At 35.6% G+C, this 25,231-nt stretch overlaps 1 protein-coding gene across 1 annotated transcript; it reads left to right on the plus strand.

Annotated features, from left to right (window-relative positions):
- Positions 1–522: 522 nt before the first annotated feature.
- On the plus strand, positions 523–24,853 carry SLC6A15 (solute carrier family 6 member 15; the record flags this gene model as incomplete). The annotated part of the gene is made up of 11 exons (XM_080359013.1): positions 523–811; positions 8,689–8,846; positions 9,340–9,466; positions 11,329–11,510; positions 12,715–12,825; positions 15,674–15,915; positions 16,018–16,210; positions 17,171–17,363; positions 20,089–20,248; positions 22,870–23,032; positions 24,482–24,853. The coding sequence occupies 11 exons, from the start codon at positions 523–525 to the stop codon at positions 24,851–24,853; spliced, it is 2,190 nt and encodes a 729-aa protein (XP_080215139.1).
- Between the last annotated feature and the right edge of the window lie 378 nt (positions 24,854–25,231).

Genomic DNA, 25,231 nt, shown 5'->3' on the forward strand with positions numbered 1-25,231 from the left:
TTTAGGAAATAAAAACAAAACCAAGAAAAAAAAACAGTAAAAAACCCCACAAAAACCAAAACAAACAAACAAAAAACCCAAAGTCAACAAAAAGCACAACACCCCCCAAAAAAAACTCAGCAAGTGAATGAAATGTATTCTACACAAATATTTAAGACGAAAAGGTGGACTTAATTCCTCCAATTTGGAAGTGGTTTAACTTCCCTTTCTTCTCTGTTTCTCCTCTTGTCAAATCATTGATATTAGCAGAAAAAGGTAAACCAAAGCATATAATTCGCAAATTAAGTTTCTTCTGCATAGTAGTATAATATTCTGTTTTATTTTTTTTTTCACAGATACTTTCGGTAGAACAAACGTTCAGAAACAGAAGTCCTTATTCTTGATTCCCTGTTATCAAGGACTCATCAGGCACCATCTTCAGTCTATTTCTTCATTATTTTTGGCCAAGCAGAGGGAGAGCTTTCTTCAGCGCTTGTCCATTTATCTCAGTTGAACTTCTTTGCTGTTTTTCTCATACTACAAATGCCTAAGAACAGCAAGGTAGTGAAAAGAGAACTAGATGATGAGGTCATTGAGTCAGTTAAGGACCTTCTCTCTAATGAAGACTCTTCAGATGATGCATTTAAGAAGAGTGAACTCATTGTTGATGATCAAGAAGAAAAAGATGCAGATGTTGAAGAAGGCTCAGATGTAGAAGATGAAAGACCTGCTTGGAACAGCAAGCTTCAATATATTCTGGCACAAGTTGGATTTTCTGTGGGACTGGGGAATGTGTGGCGATTCCCATATCTGTGTCAGAAAAATGGTGGAGGTAAGTCTTGTGATAGCTAGTCGTAGATCAATGATGAAGCTAACCTTTCAGATTTCAAGGTTAGCAGAGATATCCACAGTAAAACCTGCTGCAGCATATCAGGTTTTTCTTTTAATTTCTGCCAGAGCCTATAAGGAAAAAGCCATATTCTCTTTATTTAGAGAGACACATCTGTTAAAGTTAGTAGGTTCTTCTAAGATTCCATTTCCTCATTTTAGAGTAGAAAGTTCTTGGTATGAACTTAACTAGAATTCAAGCTAGTGGTTAAGCGAAACACATCTTTATATAGGAGTTGCATTATTTAGGACTGAATTATTGTTATGCTAAAGTGTTCTATATGATTCTTGGACAATAAATCAAGGCATTAAATCTGCATCTACTTTAAAGGCCAAAGCAGTATTTGGTCTTTAGTATTTAGTGGTACTTAGCTTCACACCTTTACTTTTTAAAGATGTAGCTATTAGAATGTTTATGTTCTGTATCATTTCATCATAAGTATGTTGTCAAGATGTAGCCTCTAGACTAATGCATTACAACAGTTTGTTTTATGTAGTTGTGTCCCTTTTGAAAGTCTGTGTTTAGTGTAGTGAGTTAATAATTTTGCAAGCCCATTGGATTCTCCTTTGAACCAACTGAAAAGATATGTTGGTATGTTCCTTAGGTTGGTGGATTTATACCATGAGGCACTTTTAAAGTTACTCTGCCAGTGAGTGTAAATTAGTATCAAATATCAATGTATTAAAGTAATCAATAATTTCACATTTTAGTAAAAAATAAACAGAAGAAAAACCCCCAAAACAAAAAACACTCCCCAAAAAACAAACACCACAAAAAATCCCCCAAAACCCAACCACCTGGGATTATGGTACTTCATTAACAAAACTTGAAGAAATAGATTGAAGTAATTTGAGGTTGAAATTAAATGCTTTCCCCTGTGTTGCGATTGCAGGGACTTGGAAATATAGTCTGTGCAGATGTAATGTTTTTCTGCACATGAGTGAGGCAAGGATGTACTTGGCTTTTGACAATTTTTTGCACTTTTCTAGCAAATTGCAGTCTTCAGAACAACAGAGGAAAGCAAGCGATCATTAGAGCTAATGCTTTCTTGGTTTTCAAGTTAGCCATAATGCAAGATGGAGAAGTTGTCACAGAACACTGAAACCTGTAAAGTACATTGGTGCCTGTATGTGTGCATGCAGGTGAACAGATAATTCTCACAAGTATATACAAGAATAGAGGGAGGGAAAAGTCCAAATGCATGGTAAAGAAAACTACAGACATATGAGGTTCCAGTTTTCTGCTACACATTCTGTTTCGTATATGTTTCGTGCTAGGTAAAATTGAAGTGTTTTTATACAAACCATTGTAAATATCAGTGTCAGAACTGTTCTGTAGTCTTTTACTGAGAAAGCTTTACTATAAATACCTGTTGAAGTCCCTGAATATAAAGTAAACAGCCTTTCTGTGGATTTGCATTAGAACTGTTTCAGTGGAGTGTATGGCAAGTTTTCCACTTGCAGTCTTGTCTAAACATTATTTTCTTCCCTATGTTTAAGCAACTTATATCTGGCAAATACTATCAGGCAGGTGGAGTATATTGAAAATTGTTAAACCAATAAATCTATTCCAAGTTTAAAACAAAAAGAAGAAAACATAGTTACTCATTAGTTTCCTTCACAGGTTTCTTCCAAAGCCATCATATGAGAGAAGGCAAATCCTAACTGTATAGTAATCTTCAGTTTTGTCTTTTTGTTTTTTAAACTTCTGGGACATAAACAACAAAACCAACAAAATAAACATAGGAAAGACACTGAAAGGTTAGCCCAAACAGATGTATATTATTAGAGGGTTTTGTGGAGAAAAAAAATGGGTGTTTACTGCCCTGTTTTCTAGAGAGACTGGGTTTGTTTATGGCTATGGTCTGTGGTATGCCAGCACTCCCGACTTAGCTCTGTAATACTTCAGTGAGGTGTCTTCAGTACCATCTTTAAAGGTAACTTGTGTATCACGACACTGCATTAATACTCTCTAGATCTTTCCAATCTCTATTAGTAGGTCTGGTCTGTGCTGCCAAAACAACTGCCTTCACTTTCTTTCTTGTGATCCTTCCACAATTTTTCCTGTTGCTTTAATTAATATAAATTAATAAATATTTAGAGTAATATCTTGTATTTTTTACTCTCATTTAAGTTACAGCTAGACTGAGCAGCTCTTTGCTTTCTTTCACACTTGCCTCTTTTCCACAAAGAAGTTTGTTGTGACAGGTGAGAGAAGAGGCTGGTACGCAGATGGGACAAACTTTGCCCCAGGTGTGGGATGTAGCTGTAATGCAGAAAATATTAAAAGAAAGAAAAAGGCTGGGAAGAGACTGGGAGTACTCCAGGGTGCTCATTTTCTTGGAATGAGAGGCAGGGCTCAAAGGAGTTTTAGGCTCTGCAGATGAGAGGGGCTGAAAGTCTTAGTAAAGTTTTGGGGAACTGACTGTAGATCTCTGCCTTTTTCATGTCTATCCTCAACCACAGGTCCCCCTTCTCCCTGGTAGGCAATGCCCAGTCCCCATCTAGCACTTAAGGCACCTTTTCCACTCTGCAGCCTAACAGATGAAAAGCTGTTTCTTCCTTGATGCCTGACACAGATGTTTTGCATTGGGGCTGGGTATACTCTAACCTAGCTTTAAAAGTTTTTTATAATTATCATTTTTACATTATACAGTTTATTTATTATTCCTTATACTATATGAAGACAAATATGTGTGTTTGTTCAGACAAGAATAGTTCCTATATAGCAATTGCATTATCTATGTTAGCATGCAATAGGTTCAAAGCTTCCTCAGCTTCCTCTGGTTGATAGTGAACCTTAAAAATAAACCATTCATGTCTGCCCAGTCTTACAATGAGGCTAATAAATATTAGCAAACTAGGCCTATATTTTCCAGCTGCTCATTGCTATCATGTGGTGAATCACTTACACACCTTTCATGTTTTTTGAACAAAGGAAAAAATTAAAGTTTCATCTGTTTGGTTATTGTTTTCTCCTAGGATTAGTAGAAGTAAAATGGTACTTTCATGAATTAGAAGTAACAGAAGGAAACTAAATTAGCTGTTCTGCTAGAATAAGGGATATGCCAATGAGTTTTATTATGAAGATGAGTGAACATAGTTATCGAAGAAGTGCTAGTGTTGCAGGTGTTATAGATTGTCTACAAAGTACTGCACACCCAAAGATTTTGTGTCGCATTTTCCTGAGCATTAAATCATGATTTCTTTTTCTGAGGTCAGTCTTAAAATATTTCTGTGATGTAAAAGGTCAAAAGGACTAGTAAATGCTAAACAGATAATAGCTGTGAGCAGTAGAGGGAAATCTGTATCAGATTATCTTGCCATTATACTTTGAAAAGATTGACATGGGTTGAGTCACACCAAGAGTTTTTACAGTTAAGAACTCTGGATTTTATACTGAAATAACAGCAGATTGAACAGTTAAGTTCTGTGGTCTTATAAAAAGCAAAGTAGCTATTGCTGAGAAGTGCTGAGGAAATAGTATGAAATCTGTTAAAGACCTAGTAGTCATTAGAAGCTACAGTCTGATCATCTGTGACAAGCAGAATGGGAGAAAAACAAGTATTCCCTTGTATTCCAAAACTCAGTATGGATTCAGTGGTTTAATTATTTAGCTTTTGATCAATAATTTATAATCAGTGCCTTGAATTCACTGATGACTTCAATAATACTTTGTGAGTTCTGATTTAAACTATTATCAGAGTAAAAATATAGTTGTACTTCAATGTGCTGAAAATGTCTTAATTTTTGTTTTGCAAGTGTAATTCTTCATTAAAACTAAGGAAATTTTCATCCTTTAAACACAGTTTTGTAAGTAGGCACACCTGAACATATTTAAACTGTAAAAGACTAGTGACAGGATGACTATTTTATCAGTGGGATAGACTACAAACCTACAGATAAAACATAAAGCCTTTTTATCGGAGTTTTCCTTATAAAAGCAGTTTGTATTTTACAATGGTAAAGAATTTAACTTATAGGAGCTTAGTACACTGTAAACCTATAGTGTTTTGTTGCCCACTTGTCATAACTTTAAACATTTTAACATTCAACATTGAAAATATGTTGATCTTTGTCTGAATATCAGCTTCTTGCTAGTTTTCTGTTAGCAAATGTTTCCAGAACTGGAATGTCTCCTCAAGACAGTGGTAAAGCTCACCTTCATTGAGTAAGAATTAAATCAAACACCAGACACTTAATTAAAAGCTGTCACAGCAGCAGTTGAAATAAATCTGGAAAGTTGTTAGATTTTTCAGGTTACATCAAGAATGGCTAGGAGAAGAAAAGCTCTTCTGTACTATTAAGATGGCAATAGTTATGTTATCTTGCATTATTGGTTCTGAAATTATTTTCCTACTCTTTAATTGCTATGAACCACATCATTTTTTGTTGTTTCCTGCCTCCCACCCCAAGCATTTATAACCACTGTTAGTATTCTTCTATCAACAGTGTTGCAAAATGTAGCACAGACTGTAATACCAAGAGACAATCTACCAGTATCCTATTACTGTGCTTGGTTAAATAAAAAAAAGAAATCAAAGCAATGCTGTGTACAGTATTAACATTCACTGGTTCCTGACATCTTCCGTATCTTTGTCATTCAGTCTATTGAAGAAGGATAAGGTGGTGTTTTGTTTTTTTTTTAGGTATTTTTCCCTTATGACCTTGAGATGGGCTTTTTATATGAAAGCCAGTGTTTAAGGACAAACTACACACACACACACGCACAAAGAGACTCTGCAGTAGAATACTTTGTTAAGTGTAGGAAGGAAACTGGGAGATCCTAAACTACACAGAATTGTAATATTCAGAAGGCTGTTTGGCTGGCAGATATAGTAGACTATAACTAATTGTAGGATGCTGTCCACAGCCAGCATGTATAGTTTATTGTTCTAATTCAAAGAAAAATGGTCCTTACTCAATACTGTAACTCCAAAGACCCATGTTTTCACGCCCTGGCAAATAAGAGGCATGCTGAGCTGTTTCCATAGTGATTCTGTTTTATGATGAAGTGAAGATGTCTTACAGTTCTTTAACAGTATGTCTAGCTTCAAGAGAACGCTGAAACAAAATACTTGTTGAGAGATGCTGTGGTTTCATGCTGGCTGTAGGGCACAGAAGCCCTTTGCAGTTGTGATATGCAGTTGTTTAATCCAGCTATGTCCAAACTGTATCATACTGAAACTCGTTATGTACACTTATTTTCCATTATGTCCTTCTTCTGGGGATGGGGCACAAGATCAGAAAGGAGCTTGGCAAGTTTAATTAATCAGAAAACCAGCGCTTCAGGTGCTCTGCACAAGCGCTGCAGTATAGATGTGGACTCTGCTGGCTACCCACACTGAATTACAGGGTTGTGTCATGTATAATGTGATGTGGATTTAACACCACATTTATTTAACTCGTTTAGTTGAATCTAACTGATAAATCTTGCAACTTACGTTGATACTGCACCATAAAACACCCACCTCAGCCCAGTCTTTAAACATGTGCTTAACTTTGCAGCCTTGTGATTAAGGTTGTGGACTGGGACACTGAAGAGCTGGGTTCAGTTCCTGCTCTAGTACAGTCATCCAGTGGGATACAGGGTAAGTCATTTAGGCCCCAATGTTTTTGAGCTGTTTAGGCCTGTCTCTGCTCAGCTATGCAACACCTGTCTAATTAAGACCTCAGGTATCATTTACAGTAGTGTTAAACTATTTAAAAAACTATATACTGTTGGCTTTCAATTATGACAAGATTATGATGCTGAATCTTCTCATTTGCATTGTGTGTTTACAGGCTACTTCTTTCTCACAGAAATTTTGAGAGAGTGGTGATGATAAATCAAGGGTATATAATGGTATTATTTGTCATACATTCTTAAGACAGATAGTCCCCCTCATTTTGGAATGTGGTTGTTACTCTATTCCTCAATTTTCCTCATGTTTATTTCCTTCTGTCTCTGTTGTCCCTCTTTTCGTAGTAGAAAGTAAGTCCTTTGCGTTCTTTACGGGATGGCAATGTAGCTGCTACCTCAGTAGGCCGTCCGTACTGTGCTGAAGTGGGTAGATAAGACCATGGTTTGGCTCTGTGAACGAGTATTGTAAACCTCAAAACTAGAACATTGTTCAGAGCCTGGCATAGGTTTTGACCAAGTGCTGCTCAAGCAGTATCATTGCATATCATATTATCATCTTAGAGTAAAAACACAAGGAGCTATTTCATGCTAACAGCCTATAGAATGTGAGGTAAATAAGATCAATATTCTTTGTCTAGTCCACCTGTAGTTTTTCTTAGATTTACTTTCCTCTGTCTTTTTTCCTACTTTGACTCAACACTGTAGTTACTCCATGCTTAGGATCTTTGTGAGATCTTATAATGGCAGGCAATGTCCAATTTGTGTGTATTTCATGAAGAACAAAATTGCAAGTGGACTGAAATAGGTGTGCATGGTGCCAGAAAATCTGAGGTCTCCTGCACAGTTCAGGAAGGTTTAATTTTTCTAAAATAAACTGTGTTCCATGGGACAAGCTAGCTACTAAGGATGTGCAAATGATAGCATATTTTGGTAAACTCCTAAAAAAGCCGTAGGAAGTTGATGCTGGATGAAGGCACATAAAGTAAGATTTAGTTGGAGTTGAGGATAAATCCCAGATTGGTTTCTGAACGTTGCTCAGCTTCTCTCATCACAGGGATGAATAGACTGATGATACAGCCTAATAGCTCTGACTAAGCTTCTGAGGTGTTTAGATCTTTGCTTTGTAGTTTGTTCCAACATGCTGCAGTCTGTATCTCTTAAGTGCTTTTCTTTAGCCTTACAGTGGTTGCAATCAAAGGTCCTAAGCCCTTTGAGTTAGGTGGTCGGCACAGTACTCTAGATTGCAGCATGAGAGCTATGCATTTGAAAATTAGTTGCTACACTGATAGTTGCTGACTCTTAGATGTTTTGTTAGCTCTAATCCTAAATACTCTGCAACAGCAACTAGGAAGTTAGGCTCTGAAATTGTCAGTGCACTTAGTGTATGGATATATTTGCTTGCAATTAGTTTTAATTAAATAGATGGGGATGCCTTCTGAAGTTAGAATTGTATATGACCACTTCTTGTGAATGAGACCTTGAAAAAAGGGAAGTGTTTTACATATATGTGTTTAACAGTGCAGTAACAGTTACATTCTCAAATATGGCTTGAGTTTGTGAGTACTGAAGATTTGGATCTGCAGTACTCCATTTCCACCTCATGTTTCTAGTCTCTGTCTGCAGCCTGGTAGAAGTGGGCTTGTACAGTTTTCTTGCTTAGCTGGATAGAATAATTATACTGTACATTGTGAAATTCCCTTTCTGAGTATCTGAGGTGCACATGGAGAAATCAACAGGATGGTCTTCTGAAACCGCTTAAGACTGGATGCAATTTAGAATGTTGTATGCATAGTGTGTTCTGCATTTCCTTTATAAATTCAGTCTTGCTGCTCTGTTACAAGTCAAGGTGTAGAGCTTTTTGAGAAATATTGATTCAGCTCCTGACTGCAGCAATATTTCTCTAAAAACATGCCCAAAATTTCTCACAAGCAAACAACTAGGTTAGATAATAAGTCACCTTCAGTAAGATTTGCCTCAAAATGTTACAGTGCTTTAGAAATCCAATGGCTCTGGGCTTTTCATATCTTACAAGATGTATGGCCAAGATAAAGGTCAAATAATCTTTGCATGTTATCAAAAAAGCTTTGCAGTGAATGACACTAATTCTAACTCAAAGCTATTAGAAGGTTTCACGTTTGTTGTGTCAAGTTCTGACTCTTCTTCCTCTCACCCTGATTTATACTGTGTTGCTTTTGCAGGTGCCTATCTTGTGCCATACTTGGTCTTGCTACTGATAATAGGGATTCCACTCTTTTTCTTGGAGCTTGCTGTGGGGCAGAGGATCCGCCGCGGGAGTATCGGTGTGTGGAATTATATCAGCCCCAAACTTGGAGGAATTGGATTTGCAAGCTGTGTAGTAAGTTTTGAACATTAATTGTGTGGTTTGGTTTCAGTCTGTATGGTTTAGACTCTCTGTTTTGCTGTAGGAAAAGGCTACTGATTTGTAGCTGGGTTTCAAGATCAGTTGACAATGTTTTGGAAGATCTTAAAACTTAAATTAGTACATTAAAAATATGAATACAGATGTGTCTGTAAAACCAGTCAGCTTGTATTTTGTGACTCTTTTGAAATTGGGAACTAGGCAACCAAGTAGTTTTCTGGAGGAAAAAAAAAGCCTGTAAAATTATAGGTCTTACATAATAAATACAGAGAAAAGTGAAAATTTAGAAAATGTTAGGTACTTCAGTGGGGCAAGACATTTCGCTCTGATTCTGACTTATTTTAGTTAAAACTAGATTCAGTGGCTGATGTGCAGAAATATGCAGAAGTTCAGTAAGGATTTTTATATTTTTAAATAAACAAATGTAGTAAACCGTGTAACTTTCTTGATACATCTCTTTTTTTAATAGGTATGTTTCTTTGTGGCCCTGTACTACAATGTAATTATTGGATGGAGTCTGTTTTACTTTTCCCAGTCTTTTCAGCATCCATTACCATGGGACCAGTGTCCTTTAGTTAAAAATACATCTCATACATGTAAGTCCATGTTAATGTTATTAAAAATTATATACAATATATAAAATCTGATATTTTCAAACAAAAATGAGAAAAAATACAATTCAAAGGCATATTTGTGGGAAAAAGTGTTGTATCTGAAGTTCGTTTTGCATGTTAATAGGATGTCACATTATATACTTGGGAAAAATACAGCAAACCTAAGATAAATAGACTGTATTTGGAAAACAACGTCACTGTCAACAGCATTTTAAAGAGTAATGAAACTAGGAGAGTGGTATTTAGTATGTTGCAGATTAAGAAAAAAAAATTCTGATCACCGTTTTCTGATTTTGGTACTGCATTTTATGCTTGGTGAAAAATAAAGGTGGAAGAAGGATATTTCTACGTTTCCATTAGTAAGATACTTCGTGGTGGCAAAGCGAAAAGTGTTGCACTACTAATGAAGCAGAAAATGGAAAATTGTAAACGTCCATGAAATGCATGTGATAAAAGCGTTGTTTGCTTTGTAAAGCAATAGAAATGAGATAACTGGTCATTGGTTTGTTGCTGTGATGAGATGGTCTCACATGGACATATACAACAGCATTCAAAGTTCCTTATCCCTTGATTTTGGTTATCTCTTAAAAATTACATACTTTGCATTATTCTTCCTCTTGAAATTTGAAATATTTATTTTAATTTCTTTTTATTTCAGATCTTAAATTTTCTTTAGTTACCTTTTGTATTTTTTTACCCTTTTAATAAAGAAGATAACCAGAGGCATTTGAAAAGTTGTACAGTATTTGTATAGTGGCTTTTCCAGAGTTGCTTGCTTGAGTTGTTTGAAATAATTTTTGAATGTTGGCACACACTTAAATTGACTGTATTTCACAATATTGTCCATTAATTGATCCACAGCATTTGTTTACATACTCTTATCCTTCCTAAATATAAATATATAGTGTGTCAGCCTAACTTAAGCAGAGGTCATCTGAACTAAGCTTAAACACAGAAAGGTATTGTATTGTATAACATCCTATCATGTTTGACAGTTTATTTCAGTGAAGATCTGACACCTGTGATAGATTTCTTAATATTAGCATATTTTTTCCTTTTCATTAATTAACCTTGACTCAGGACCTAGCTTAGAGATAAAATGAATAAAAGTAATTTATAAAAAAGTTAAGTAAATATTTTATTTGAAGAATTCTTTCTATTTACACGTGTTATATGTCTAGGTACACAGAATTTCTTAAACTGTTCGGTAATGTGAGTAAAGCAGAATTACATTATAATTTTTTTAAAAAAACTTCTGGAATAAATATAGCAACTTTCATTTAACATAACGGTGTAGGAGACATTTTTTCTTTTCTCATCACTTTGGTATCATTATGTTTATTATTTGATCATTTCTAATAGTAATTAAGTACCTGTTGATTTGAGTGTCATATTGAGGCAGAATTTGTTTTCCATGTATTTTCAAAATTAATATAGTTTGATGTTTGATTTCAGAGAGATACTTTTCATAGTATATAGGTTGGTATCATCTATAGGCAATCTAATCTTATCTGTGATAAACTGAATGTATGTCTTCATCTATGCCTACCTGCTGCTTAGTACTTAAGTGAATATTAAATTTTTCTTAGGACTTGGATTTACCATGTGTAGAGGAATACACTATCCCAAAAGTGTTTTAAGAAGATATACCAAGAACCTTTCACCAATAGCAGTCACTTCTTTTTTGTTAGAGAATGACTTAAGACTCTTTGTGAATTTAGTTTCTCAATAAATGATGACAGTACAATTTGCAGATTTTGGAAACTGATAGAATATTGTTATGAAATGTTAGGAAGATACCTCTGTCTTGAACTCGTTCTCTTCCTGCTAACATCTCTTGACAGTTGTGGAGCCAGAGTGTGAAAAAAGTTCTGCAACCACTTACTACTGGTACAGAGAAGCGCTGAATATTTCCAGCTCTCTGTCAGAGAGTGGGGGTTTAAACTGGAAGATGACTGTCTGCTTGCTGGCTGCCTGGGTCATGGTATGCCTAGCCATGATCAAAGGCATTCAGTCTTCAGGCAAAGTGAGTATGCTGTTTACCTAAATGACAGTGTTTTACTTTGAAACATTTCACGATGTTCACCACACCCTCTCTTTACTCTCTCACGAAATCTGTGGGAGCAGGTTACAATCTGTGACTCACGCCAATGTTTGTATAATCTCAAGTAGAGGAATGTTAGTAGTTAAGCATTAAAATTGCAATAATTTTAGTGGGAATTGGAGTAATTTAGTGGGAATGGAGATCTGCAGAAGAATAATTTCTGTTTTCTTCAACATGACTGCTGCAAGTAACTTTACCTCAGCTTTGTTGATTTGTTAATGCAGCCTAAGTCTGTGTGTTTCTGAATGTCCGAGGAATTAGGTTTCCATCTGTACTCATGGTATGATTGCAGTACATTCAGGTCCTCAAAATTCCTTGGCATTTTGCTGTTTATTGTTACTGTCATTGGTGTGCATGCTCTGTGATTAATATAGCTGCTTTTCAGCATTATGGATTGTTTCTTTTGTCTAAAGACTGACTGTCCCTTTGCATCTGAGCACCTCACCTTGTCTTCTTTCCTGTCCATGCAGTCAGCTGGAGTGGCTACTGTATGATTTGCTATTTCTGTGACCTCTTTAGTGTATTTCAGTTAAAGAAACAAATAGCAGGTCTAGCAAGAGAAAAATTTCACTAAACTTGAATGTGCAGAATAGATTTGATTTTCCATAATGGAGAATGAAAGATCATGTTTGATTTGTAATTTTTTTGTTTTGGTAGTAGGCATTACTTAGTGATTTGCATCCATTGGTTATGTACTTTCCATTGACTCTTTTCTTCTTCTGAAGACAGAATGAGTTTCTATTCAAGCCGCATATCTTTACCATACTACGTACTTGAATTGAAGTGTATTTGTAAAGTGAAGCATTTCTAAAACAGTCTACTTCTGTCCTTCTCCTCATCATCTCATTAAATTCACACTGAATTTCACTGGAAGCCCAGCAGTTTGTTATCAATTAGTCAACACAATGGCAAGCTTATGGTTTAATATAGTACAGATTTTATTTCACTGTCATGTGATTTTGCTTTCTTCTGGAGAGACAAGGGGAATGGGAAATGTTCTGCATGTTTCTTAGAGCATATAATTATCAGTTCAGTCATATATCCAGAGGATACTGAGTAGCGAATGAAGCTATTAAAAATAAAAGTCCATAGATGTCATGTTAAATTTCTTCTTAATGTTTTTCAGATCATGTATTTTAGTTCCCTTTTTCCTTATGTGGTACTTTTATGCTTTCTGATCAGAGGACTGCTCCTTAATGGGTCAGTGGATGGAATTCGTCACATGTTCACACCTAAGGTATGTGCTTAGTTTGTGTTTGCAGTGTATTGAAATTTAAGTGGCAATTTGACCATCTGTGAATGCTCTCATTTAAGCTTACTGTCTTCATAGAACATTTGGCCATATTCTTCTTTGGTTAAATTACAAAATTGTTGTTGACCTCAGTGGCATAATGTCAAGCCCTAAGGTCCAAAGGCTCTAAGTGTTCCAAGGGTCTGTGTAGAGTTACATCCTTGATGTGTCAGAAATGAAAGCCAAATAAGAAGATGATTAAAATCAGTGCACATAGTAGCTACTGCCAGTTGACAGGGTGTTGTCAGTTGTTTTAATTCAAGGTGTTTTGAGTCTCTGGAGAGCTGTCATCTTATAAAAATGACCTTTCTTAGCTATCACATTGTTATTTCTTGCATTGTGATACACAGTCGTGCTCTGCTTCACTCACTGTCATCGCTTTAGAGAGTTGTGGTTCTGCAGGCACTTGCAGACTGCTCAGGCAAATTTGGGGAAATCTGAGGAACAGAGAAATGCAATGCTTGTTGACAAAGAGGAAGTCTATAGTAGAGACAGAATACAGACCTCTTGAAGTTATAATTAGGTTTCTCAGCCACAGTATTAATCCTTTCTTTAACAGGAAGAGTACCACTAGATACTGAGGGAAAGTAACCACTGAAACTCCCTTCAAATACCAACACCTCTTTCCCCTTCACTATTTCATCTTTCTGGAGTTAGACCTAAAATAAGTTGCAGCTGATGTTTACTTTTTAGTTAGGTTATAACTTAATCATACACTTGTTTCAAGTGTTCAGATAAACAGTCTTGAAAGGAAAATTGGTTTTAATTTCTTCTACTGGTTTCCAGTTCAGTATCTCATAATTTAAGTTGTGGCTTAAATTTGAGGCTAGGAGCCCTATGTGTCGCATACAGTATCATTGATTATAAGCCTTCAAGAGTATTTTCATCATAGTTTCTGATTGTTTCTGTACTTGAGCACTAATGTGGACTGTAGATTTTGTGAAACTACCTGGAGGAATTCAGTTTTGCCCACCTGTTGCTGTTTCCATTTGTTCCATTGTGCTCAGTTTCTTTGGGCAGGCAGTCATGCTGTAAAAATGGTTGCTGAAATGATCTAGGTTGAAAGTAATCCAGGTAAATAGACATGAAGCGAGAGATAGAGACACCTTTTCAGCCTCAATTAGTTCAGCAAGTGGCCACATTTTGACCACAGACGGTCACGGTGTGCTCCCACAGATGAATTGTGTCAGCACAGCAGAGGGCTGGCACGTGTTGGTGCAGCTGTGAGAGCACAGGGCTGATGAAGAGAATTGCTTTCTTTGTCTGAACAAAGCAGAAATTCTAAATAATAGCCTTAATGAAAAACCTAAAGAAAGGTATATGAAAAGTCCGCAGAAGTCAACTACTGCAATGAAATTGTAGTGATTGTATGAAGCTTAAATACAGAGCCCCCAAAATTTCACAGAAAATACCTTATAATATCAAATCAATTAGAAACCTATTTTGAAATGCTAAGCAATGTGTATCTGAGAACGTCCTGCCTTTGATCATACCAAGTAATATATTGCAGAAAGCAAGTATTTTGATACTTAACTCATTTACAGATTTGAAAATTAAGACTATTCCTCGAGCTCCCTCTAGTGGAAAAGCTGTAGCACGACTGTGGGATACAGACAGCGTGAACCATGAGCAATAGCTACTTGTGCATTGTAATGATAACAAAAAAATTTAAGTCAGGAATAAGTTTATTGTCATAAACACTTTTGGTTTTTTTAAAGTATGTTGTATTTTAGCTATATGTAAAAGAATAAAAAGGTAGCTGCTATCTATCTATAATAAATATGATACCTTTATGAGAAACTGGAAATTTTTTCAGAATGTTATCATAACAATAGCAGATTTATATTTTTTCTCAGAGTAAGACAATCAGTCTTCTGATACTGGCACCTATGCTGATGCTTTTTAGTTTTACTCTTTTTGATAAGCCAAAAAAAAAAAAAAAAGGCCAAACCTAAACAGCAACAAAACCCAAACATTTGCAAAAGTGAGGTCTTTCACTGTTAAATGAATGGAGGCTCTGAATCAACTTGAGAAAATTTAGTGTTTAAATTTCACATGTGCTTCTTTTTTATGATTCAGAATCTAGAAGGATCTGAGATAGATGATGACTCATAACTTTAACAAAGATGTTTCTTGAAGTATGGTCATCTGAAAGAGCAACACAGTTCAATTTTTTAATAAAAGGCTTAGTTGTCCCTCAAATACATGACCTGTTTAACTTAGGGTAAGTTCAAGGCATCTAGCTTAAGGGAGATTTGACTTGTGAACTATAAAGATTATGGTGGCCAGCATTTATTTCACATGTTGCATTTTGCTTTGTGTATTTGCATGTAATAGACATGTAAGCATGTGTTTCTCATAGTCACTTTTTTAAAAAAAGTAGCAACAAAACAATGTTCCACATACTTACTGCATGTATAAGAGTGTTGATTAGCCTGCAATAAATATTAACTCTTAACAACTGATAAAACATACTGTAAAATATATATATTATCTCATATTTCACAGTATAATTATCTGCTAGTTCAGTTATATAGGTAGTGTCACATTATTTGGAACATACTCTATTTCTCTTTAAGGATTATATAATGTAAAATCCATAGAAATTCTGGACTGTAAGTTTGCTCAACTTTAGGTATCATATTTAGCTTTCATTTTATCATAATGAAAATACATTTGTAGTGGAGTATTAGCATTTTGTGATGTAGGTTGTCTTCCTGTTTCTTTCTGTTGTCTTTTCATATAATAGAAATGCATTTTATAGCTGACATATATTATATCTAATTTCAAACAGCTTGAAATAATGCTGGAGCCCAAGGTCTGGAGAGAAGCTGCTACTCAGGTGTTCTTTGCCTTAGGGCTTGGATTTGGTGGAGTCATTGCCTTTTCAAGCTACAACAAGAGAGACAACAACTGCCATTTTGATGCTGTACTGGTGTCCTTCATCAATTTTTTCACTTCTGTGCTGGCAACTTTGGTGGTGTTTGCAGTTCTGGGCTTCAAAGCCAATATCATAAATGAAAAATGTGTTATCCAGTATGAATATCCATTTATTTTCTTTATTATTTTTATGGTATTTCATTTATTAATTAGCACAGATCATTGAGTTTGATTTCTCTGTTTTATTGTGTTTTACAGAAATTCAGAGAAGATTTTAAAACTTTTGAAAATAGGCAATCTGAGCCAGGATATGATCCCACATCATATCAATTTCTCAAGCATTACAGCAGAAGATTACAATTTAGTTTATGACATTATTCGGAAAGTTAAAGAAGAAGAGTTTGATTCTCTTGGTCTGAAATCTTGTCAAATTGAAGATGAACTTAACAAGGTGAGGTTAATAATTAAGTCTTAAATACAGAGATTATGAACAAATGAATACTTGTAAGCCTAAAGTAAACTGTGAAGTATGCTTACACAGAGTATCAGCACAGTATATTTATGAGCAGCGCACCTCTAGAAATCCATATGGAAACATGGTTCTGTACAGGGTCACATTCCGTCTCTCCTGAGGACTTTTTGATCCCATGTCTTAATATAGTCTTCACTGATTTATAAAATACTCTGATTGTTATATTGCTCTCCCCAGGAGGTTTTAAAGTTCCATATTTAAGAGTTGAGCGTGAGGTTTTTTCCAAAGACTAGACAGAGCTATACCTATTCAACATCTCAAGCTGACGTTTTCCAATGTTAAGATGCAATTATTAGATATTAATACTACTTCACTAGAAAATAAAAAAGTTATTATTTACTTATTATGTAATTGCTTAATGAATATCATCCTGTTTTGAAATCTTTACAGTCATCCAGACCTGTAAAAGAAGAGATATTTTTCTTTTTCAGAGGAACTTCCAGTTTTAAACACTGACTTCTATGTAATTGCACCAGTATCTGAAGATAAAATGTCAAATTTGTGACATTGCAGGTTTTATACTGTTCCTGCCATTTAAATTTGAAACAAATAGATATAAAAATGAGGTCCTATATATACTTACTGGAGAGAACAAAGTGTATTTTGTAGCAGTCCTTTATAATAGCGCTCAGGCAAAATTATCAGTGAAAGAGAGGAAGACGTTGTTATTATCAGGAAACTTACAGATTTTCAGCCAAATCCAGTATTTCAGTAAATAGTATTAAGATTGCAGTTTTGGAAGGATTGCATGTTAGATAGCAGCTTCCCACTCTAACTTAACGATTTAATCAATGACATTGCATGAACAGCAAGTCAGACCATGACATTATAAAAAATACTGTCCATGAATAATAATGTGGATTTTTTTCTCATTGACAGGCGGTTCAAGGAACTGGTTTAGCTTTTATTGCCTTTACAGAAGCAATGACTCACTTCCCTGCTTCACCCTTCTGGTCAGTCATGTTCTTCCTTATGTTGGTAAATTTGGGACTTGGAAGTATGTTTGGAACCATTGAAGGCATCATCACACCCATTGTTGATACCTTCAAAATCAGGAAGGAAATTCTTACGGGTGAGTTGCAGAAACTTTATTTTCTCACTGGAGCAGTAGGCTAAAGGGGTTTTTTTGAGAGTATGGAGTCCTGTTTTTTTACATGAAAATTTTCAGTGCTGACATTTTACAGAGCAATAAATCACTGTATTCCAGACTGTACTTCCATGCACAGGCACATTACTGTCTGCAAGTAAAACCTTTTCCTGAATGCTACAAGAGCAGGAAGATCCTAAAACTTTAAATTTAATGGAGGATTTCTGTTAAAAGTTTCTGTATGGGCAATCTTTGTGAACTCTTCCAGAATACTTTCCGGTTTAGCCCATGTCACAGATCAGATAAACAAAACAAAAGGAAAGAATGAAAATACATTGCAAATTACTACAGATTACTCCTAAGTAGGCCAATGAAATCTTAATTTATGCTGAAATGTTTGCTATGTTAAACATTAGTAAAGTTACTCTCTAGAGGAACATATTTTTTCACTGTTGAATGTGGAGTCTTAAATAAGATGTGTGGTGTTTTGCTTTTTTTTTTTTTTTAAATGTCTCAAGTTACATGAGGTGTAACCTGTTAATGTAGCTCTGATTGTCTTGTGGCCATTTCTCTTTTTGAGCTAGAACATCAACATAAAATGTGAAAGTTACGTTTCTGAAAATCTTCAGGACAGCTGCAGGGGACACAAATTTGTATTTCACATCAACACCTGTGACAGGAGAAGTAGAAATTAAAAAAATATAAGAAGATATCGTAATGTTATCTAACTCTATTAAGGGAAGAGTATATTTTCTAAGAGTTAACCCCTGATGCAGCAGAGCACTGCTCTTTCCTGACTGCTGAGTATTTAGATAATAAGTAATATTTAACAGAAGACATGTATTTTTTTTAGTTTACTGTGCTAGCTCTAAGAAGAAAATTCTTCATAAACATTAATAAATTGATTTTTCAGAAGTCCTAACCTGTTGACCACTTCTTTTTTTTAAATTAGCTCTTAAATTCTGATTGCATAACCAGTGTGACATTTAGAAATTGACTGTTTTCCCTAAGTATATATGCAGATATCATGGTATATAGTCATTACTCTGGAGTAATGAAGCATTTTACAGTAAATCCTTGAATTACTGTAAAATTACAGTAAGTTCTTGAATATTCAAGAACTGCATTTCTCTGGTAAATTTTTGAGTGTTACACAGGCATGATTTTTGGTGAACTTGTTTACACTCAAAGGATTATGACTTCCAATTAACTTATAAAACTGAAATGCCTGTGTTAAGTTTCATGCAGTATCAGTGGGATATAAGAAGGATTATGCCTGCACTAGAGTTTGTGCTCAGAAACCACAGATTTTCAAGTTTTGCAGAAGTGTGAACACAGTTGCAACTTTTTGCAAAAAAAAAAAAAAAAAAGTCACTGTTGAGTTCAGGGAAACCAACTCTTGCTTAAACTTATTTTGTGTTCAGGCATTTCTAAATCGGACTCTGCGTGTCTGTGTGCTGAGTTTTGATGAGTGTAACCACCAGAGCCTTAGTTTACAACTAAAGATGCACTTTTTTGAGGTGTAATGGTAAGACATGATGGGAGAACACAAGAATGACAGAGATTTCTAAATTCATGTACACGTGGTTCTGATGGTCTAATTATTTTCTCAGGGTCAGTAATAAAACTCAGTGTGATTAATGAGAGTAAGTTATTTGGAGAGATTTTAGCTTTGTTCTGGTTATGTCACCTTGTGTTAGGAGTTCACACTGGTTTGTAATCATCTCTTTATTTCTAAATTTCTGTTCCCTGAAAGTCATTATAACAGTAGTTGTGACAAGGTTGAAAAAAGTGATTGGTCTTATGCCACAGTATTTAAAAAGGTGTCATTGTCTTCCTTTCACTACTTTAATCAATACTAATTTATTATCTGGGATTTATGCAGGGGGTGTATTCTGTCAGGATATTTTGTGCTTTGGCCCAAATTAATTTCACCGAATTTTAGACAGCTTAGGTGTGTCCTTAGACTACATTCTCAGTGGAAGGAAAAGAATAGCTCTTGAAGTGGAATAATCACTCTTACTGGTGTTAAACATACATTTGATTTCACAGCTTATTTGAAATTTGATTTATTTTATGGCTACTTAAGCATTCAGTCCTATTTTGGATTAATTTAGTAGGAAAAAATATAGAGAGATTCATTATACAGGATTAAATATTCAATAGATATATTTCAGGTTGTCCCTAAGCAAAAGAAGGGCAGAAATTTTATTGCTTAGTGCACAAATGCATTTAGACAGATTTTAATGGAAGTTCATGCTGTGAATGATCTATCCAGCCTTTTTATTTTTTAGGATCATAATCCGAAACTTTAGTTCTTTTCACTTCTAAATTGCAAAAAGTGTTCCAGTGACCAAGTAACATGATATATGATATTTAGCTTACTAGTTCTGTTTATTTTAGCCTTGCATGCACATTAAATTAAAAGTTAAATGAGAAATAGTCACTTGATTAATCTCTGCTGCTTATTGAGGACTACTGTAATAGGGCAGTTCCAGTGATTCTCATTTCATAACTTTTCTCTTATGTAGGGAATAGCTAGGATTCCTAATATTCTTATAATTGAGACCTCCCCAAAAAGGACAATGTTGTCAGCTTTGTTTATATGAAATAATGTGTGTTATATCTTTGCTGTTTCAAACTCTCCATTTCCTCTTTGTCTATGGAACTTCGTTGTACTTACAGCTCACATTTCTCTCCTTTATTCCAGTCATCTGCTGCTTGGTAGCGTTTTTTATTGGCCTGATTTTTGTGCAGCGCTCTGGAAATTATTTTGTGACAATGTTTGATGACTACTCAGCTACTCTGCCCCTGCTAATTGTTGTCATTTTGGAGAATATTGCAGTCACCCGAATTTATGGTATAGACAAGTAAGTGAAGGAAATGTGTCTCCCTGTCCATATCAACAGTATTCATTACAATAATTATTACTGTTTTAATTATATGGCATGAAGTATTTGCGATATACACACAAATACAGGCAAGTAGGAAGTGGGTCAATCTGTGAGGTGAATCTAGTCTACTTGAAAGAACAGATTTGGAGCAAGATATACTGCATCAGGACAGTGTAGCAGGATCCAAAGAGCGATTGCAACAGATCCAGAGAGAGGATAATACAGTAAAAGAGGCAAAATTAGAATGTTAGAAATGAGGCTGGATACAGAAGTATGAGGAATTTATATAGAAATAAGGCAGCAAGAGGAACATTTCAAGAAGTAATAACCATGGTCTAAGCAGCAGATGAGGATGAGTATTCTGACCAGATTGACAGTATTCCAGGAACAAAGCAAATTCTCCTCTAATGGCAGTAACAATAAGAAAGTTTCAGTTTATGAACTAGATTTAATTTGGGGTTGTTGTAACAATTAGTTGTTCTTGGCATTAGTTGTGGAGAGAGGAAATAGAGGAAATGATAGCAAAGAATAGGGTCAAAATTTACTTGGAAGCAGTACAGTTGACAGTGAATTTAAGTGACCTTCTATCAGTGATGGCTGAAGAGGAGAGACCAAATCCTAATTTTTTTACTTCTTATGGCTGAAGTCAACAGAATGAGTTTACCAAGTGAGATCAATGTGTGCCACACTTAAGGAACAGAAGAGTTTATATAAAAAATAACTCATGCCATCCACAGATAAAACAGAGTATGCTGTACTAGCATGTTGAAGTAATTTAAGCATCTGTGATTCCTTTGCATGTACAAAGGGTGACATAGAATGGGTGGTTTTTCATTTGAATTTTCACTTGTACAATCTGAATAATCAGCTAGTCCCTCGCCATAATGAAATAAAAGTATAATAAGAAAATTTAATTTTATGATTTCCAGACATTTTTTCTGGTTTATGCAAGTAGTGTCTGGTCTACTTACTCATTAAGGGAGAAAATTCCCACTTGGGCCACATGTATAATTCTATATTTGATCACATAGACATGAGAACACCATGTACTTGTTTATACATGTGCAAATAAAAGATGCAACAGGTGACTTGAGTAGGTAATATTCAGTCAGGTAGCTTCACTTTGAAGGGAAGCAAACATGCCAGAAGTCAGCAGCTTACCTGTGAGGAATGGCTAAAACATGGTAATACTGTGCTTCTGAATCAGAGTGCAGTTGATTCATGTTTTCAGAAGGGGTTCTTACAGGATATAGTGAAAAGTAAACAGCCAAATTTCTCATTCATAGTGGCCACCTGAATCTCCCTCTGGAGTATTCCTAATACTTCTTCTGAAACATACTTCTCCAGAATATCCCTCTTTAGGAACATAGCATTCTTGTTGGCAAAAACTGCCAGAATCAACAACTACAGGTTGTCATTGGCTGTGATAGCACCAAGGGGTCTTTCTCATAGATGAAGATCCATGTGTGTCTTATTAGACAGAATATCTGTGGTCAGATAGAAAAAAAAAAAAATTGCATCCAAAGGGTGTACAGCTAAAAGGATTAAAAGAAAAAAGACAAAAATGTGAATCCCTGTAGCCAAGAAGGAAAATCTGTCACACTGGAATGAGTGCTAAAGGAGTTTGGTAGCTTTTAAAGAGAATAAGTAGGATGGAAAGATTTTAAAGTGAAGGTAATACATTTATGTTTAACTGGGTGAAGATCTGGAGAACCCAGGAAAGAAAAGGCTATCTATAGAGGGCACACTCCATTTGTAAATACAGCTTCTTTATAACAATGTGTTTCATTACAGTGTAAACAAGGGATAGAATACCCCAAATTATGCAGTTCAAAAAAATTTTTGAGAGTTTATATGGCTTCAAATGTGTAACTGCTTTGAAAACATATTTGTTGCTAGAAGAGTTTTTTTGAGGCACACATTTCAAAAGGGAGTGGGACCACAAAGGAGTTAAAACAGAATCAATGCTTGTGCACACTCCAAAATAATCAATTCTAAAAATATTCTCTTTTTCTACTGGCTCTGGAACCATGTACTCCTCCGTCAAGAGTACAAAAATAGAAGTTGTGTTCATGTCATAAATTGCAATTTTGAGGCATAAAGAGGCAGATTTAAAACTTCACAAAGTTTTATTTCAGCAGCTTACGTGATGCAAATGATAGCTTATGCATAAAGATACTTTTTTATACTGCAGCACACATGGTAGGTTCAAAATTAATTTTGAAGAATCTGTAAGATGTGCTGGTTGTATAAGTCCTCAAAAGTAATGACACATGCCTTAGTAAACAACCCAGCAGACAATATACAAAGATGTAAAAAAGAATCCTATAATAGAAAGTTGAGTTTAAGTATCTTTCCAGCATGGTTCAGCAAGTGTACTAAGTCTCTGCACTGTGTAGTGATTCCTTCTGTTCATCTGTTCTGAACTAGTAATACAAGCTTTATTTTTCAGCCCATCAAGTAATCTAAACTGCAGCTGTTTATATACAAGCATTTTTCCAGTATGCCTGTTCCCTCAAATTAGATGCTTTGTATCAATTATAGTACTCGAAATTTCAGTGTATGTGCTAACAATAACCTTTTATTCCCTTCAACAGATTTATGGAGGATTTGAAGGATATGCTTGGGTTTTCTCCAAGCCAGTATTATTACTACATGTGGAAGTATGTTTCACCTTTGGTATTGTTATGTTTGCTGGTAGCTAGCGTTGTCCAAATGGTATTAAGTCCTCCTGGCTACAGTGCTTGGATTGAAGATACGGTATGTACATACCAGATGCCATCGCCATCATAATAATCATATCTGAAGTCTTTCAGAAGTATGTGAAAAGACAAAAAATCGCAATTAGAAATTCAAAATCAGTATAAATAATGACTTTTTTTTTTCAAGTAACTGGGGTAAACCAAACCATTTCCTAATTTTAGAGTAGTTCTGCTTTAAAATATAGCTGCTTGACACAAACCTTCATGCTTTTTGTGACTTTAAGTTTGTTGATGTATGTTGAAGAAATTCTTAAGGGTGGCAGAGGTGGTTCACTTTCATTAAATCTTATTTTATTGCAGAAAATAGTTGGGTGATAACAATAAATCATTTCAGATATCACATTAATTTTTATGTGGAATTAAGTATTGAGATTTAGCCATGTCATAAATTTTCTCCTTTGGGAACACATATCACATTGTAGGTAACAGCTGCATTAAATCCTGCCTCTAATAGCAATGTTTGATTTGTAAAATCTTATCTTTACAAACTGCGGAGTCAGTGCTGCATGTTGTCCCCAAAAAGAGATTGAATGAAGGTAACTCCTAAGAGTTGTGCTAATTTGTAGGCTCATCAGCCCTCAGCTGTTTCTACAGGTTTGTAATGCACAATACAGGGAGTGAACAATGTCAGATAAATGAATGTCAGAACTGCTTCTGAATGGACAATTGTCAAAACTAGTCAGGGCAGTGGAGGGGAAATTGTAGCAAAGACAGGTCAAGTGTAAATACAAGAGGCTGGCTTTACTGTAGATAGACCAGACAACCGCTACTACTTTCTCAGGATTCTCAGAAAAATGTTCTTGTTATGTTTGATTCTTGCCCTCAAAAATTAGGAAGAGAAATACCTTAGAATACCCAACATACTGTTCCTTTCTATGTACACAACTAAATGTTAATTGAGCTACTAGGCAAACAGTGTGTTGGCCAGTGATTTATGGATGCAGCAGAGGTATGAGGTGCAGTCACTACCCCAGTAAATCTGTTGTAGTTTGCATGAAGTTTATATAGCGTGGGACAATTACACAGTGTGATCTAAGTCCCTCTGTAGACCCAGCTATTAACCTACAGAACAAGGAGTTATTTTCCAGGCACAGTTAGACACCACTGCACACTTATCTCTTCTGAATGTCCTTTAAAGTATTGGGGAACAACTACAGCCAAATAGAAGAAAGCCTAATGTGAAAACCTTGATTTGCGCTCTACTAGAGTGCTTTGAGCACCTTGGAAACTGTGGGACAGTGTTTTGGTCCTGCTCACTGCCAGAAAGATAATAATCCTACATCTCCATGACTGTTCAAATTTGAGACCTGTAGTGGTGCCCACATCGTGGGTGCAAGGTGGCAAAAAAATCTGTATGTGTTTGAAAACGGCACACGTTGGTGAGGAGTGCAGACACGCTCTTTTTTAGGTAAATATGTATTAATAGTTTTCCTTTTGGGTTGCTCAGGCTACAGAAGAGTTCCACAGCTATCCAACGTGGGGAATGATTGTCTGCATATTGCTGATGGTATTGGCCATATTGCCTGTCCCAATAGTCTTCATGGTGCGCCGTTGCAACCTTATTGATGACAGCTCTGGTAGCTTGGCATCTGTATCCTACAAAAGAGGCCGGATAATAAAGGAACCTGTTAATCTGGAGGGAGACAATACAAGTCTGATTCATGGGAAGAGTCCAAGTGAAGTGCCATCTCCAAATTTTGGCAAGAACATATATCGAAAACAGACTGGATCACCAACTCTGGATACTGCACCAAATGGACGTTATGGTATTGGGTACCTGATGGCAGACATGCCTGATATGCCGGAGTCTGATTTGTAACTGCAGAAAAAAAATAGTGTTTGTTTCTCCTCCCTCACTGATCATGGCTCTCCTACGAGAAGTGGTCAGCTTCGCTTACTAGGGTGTGATCTCAGGTGCTCCATAGCGTCAGTCTTTAAAATGTCATGACTGTACGTACAGGTTGAGAAAACTCCCTTTGGATTAATTCTCTGGGTTTTTGTTTGCACTGAAGTGAACACATTCAAAATCAGTGGCAGCCTATACCTGTCAGCATAGCCAAGAATTTGATTTTTAAAATGAATTGCTAAATTTAAAGCTTTCTATCTTAAAGCCCAGGTCTCACTCAACTGATAAAATAATTCTAAAGTAATACCACTGAAAATCCTTTTTTTCTGCTTTCAGGTTAACTCCCCAGTA

Source organism: Nesoenas mayeri (assembly GCF_963082525.1).
Source record: "Nesoenas mayeri genome assembly, chromosome: 1".
NCBI lineage: Eukaryota > Metazoa > Chordata > Aves > Columbiformes > Columbidae > Nesoenas > Nesoenas mayeri.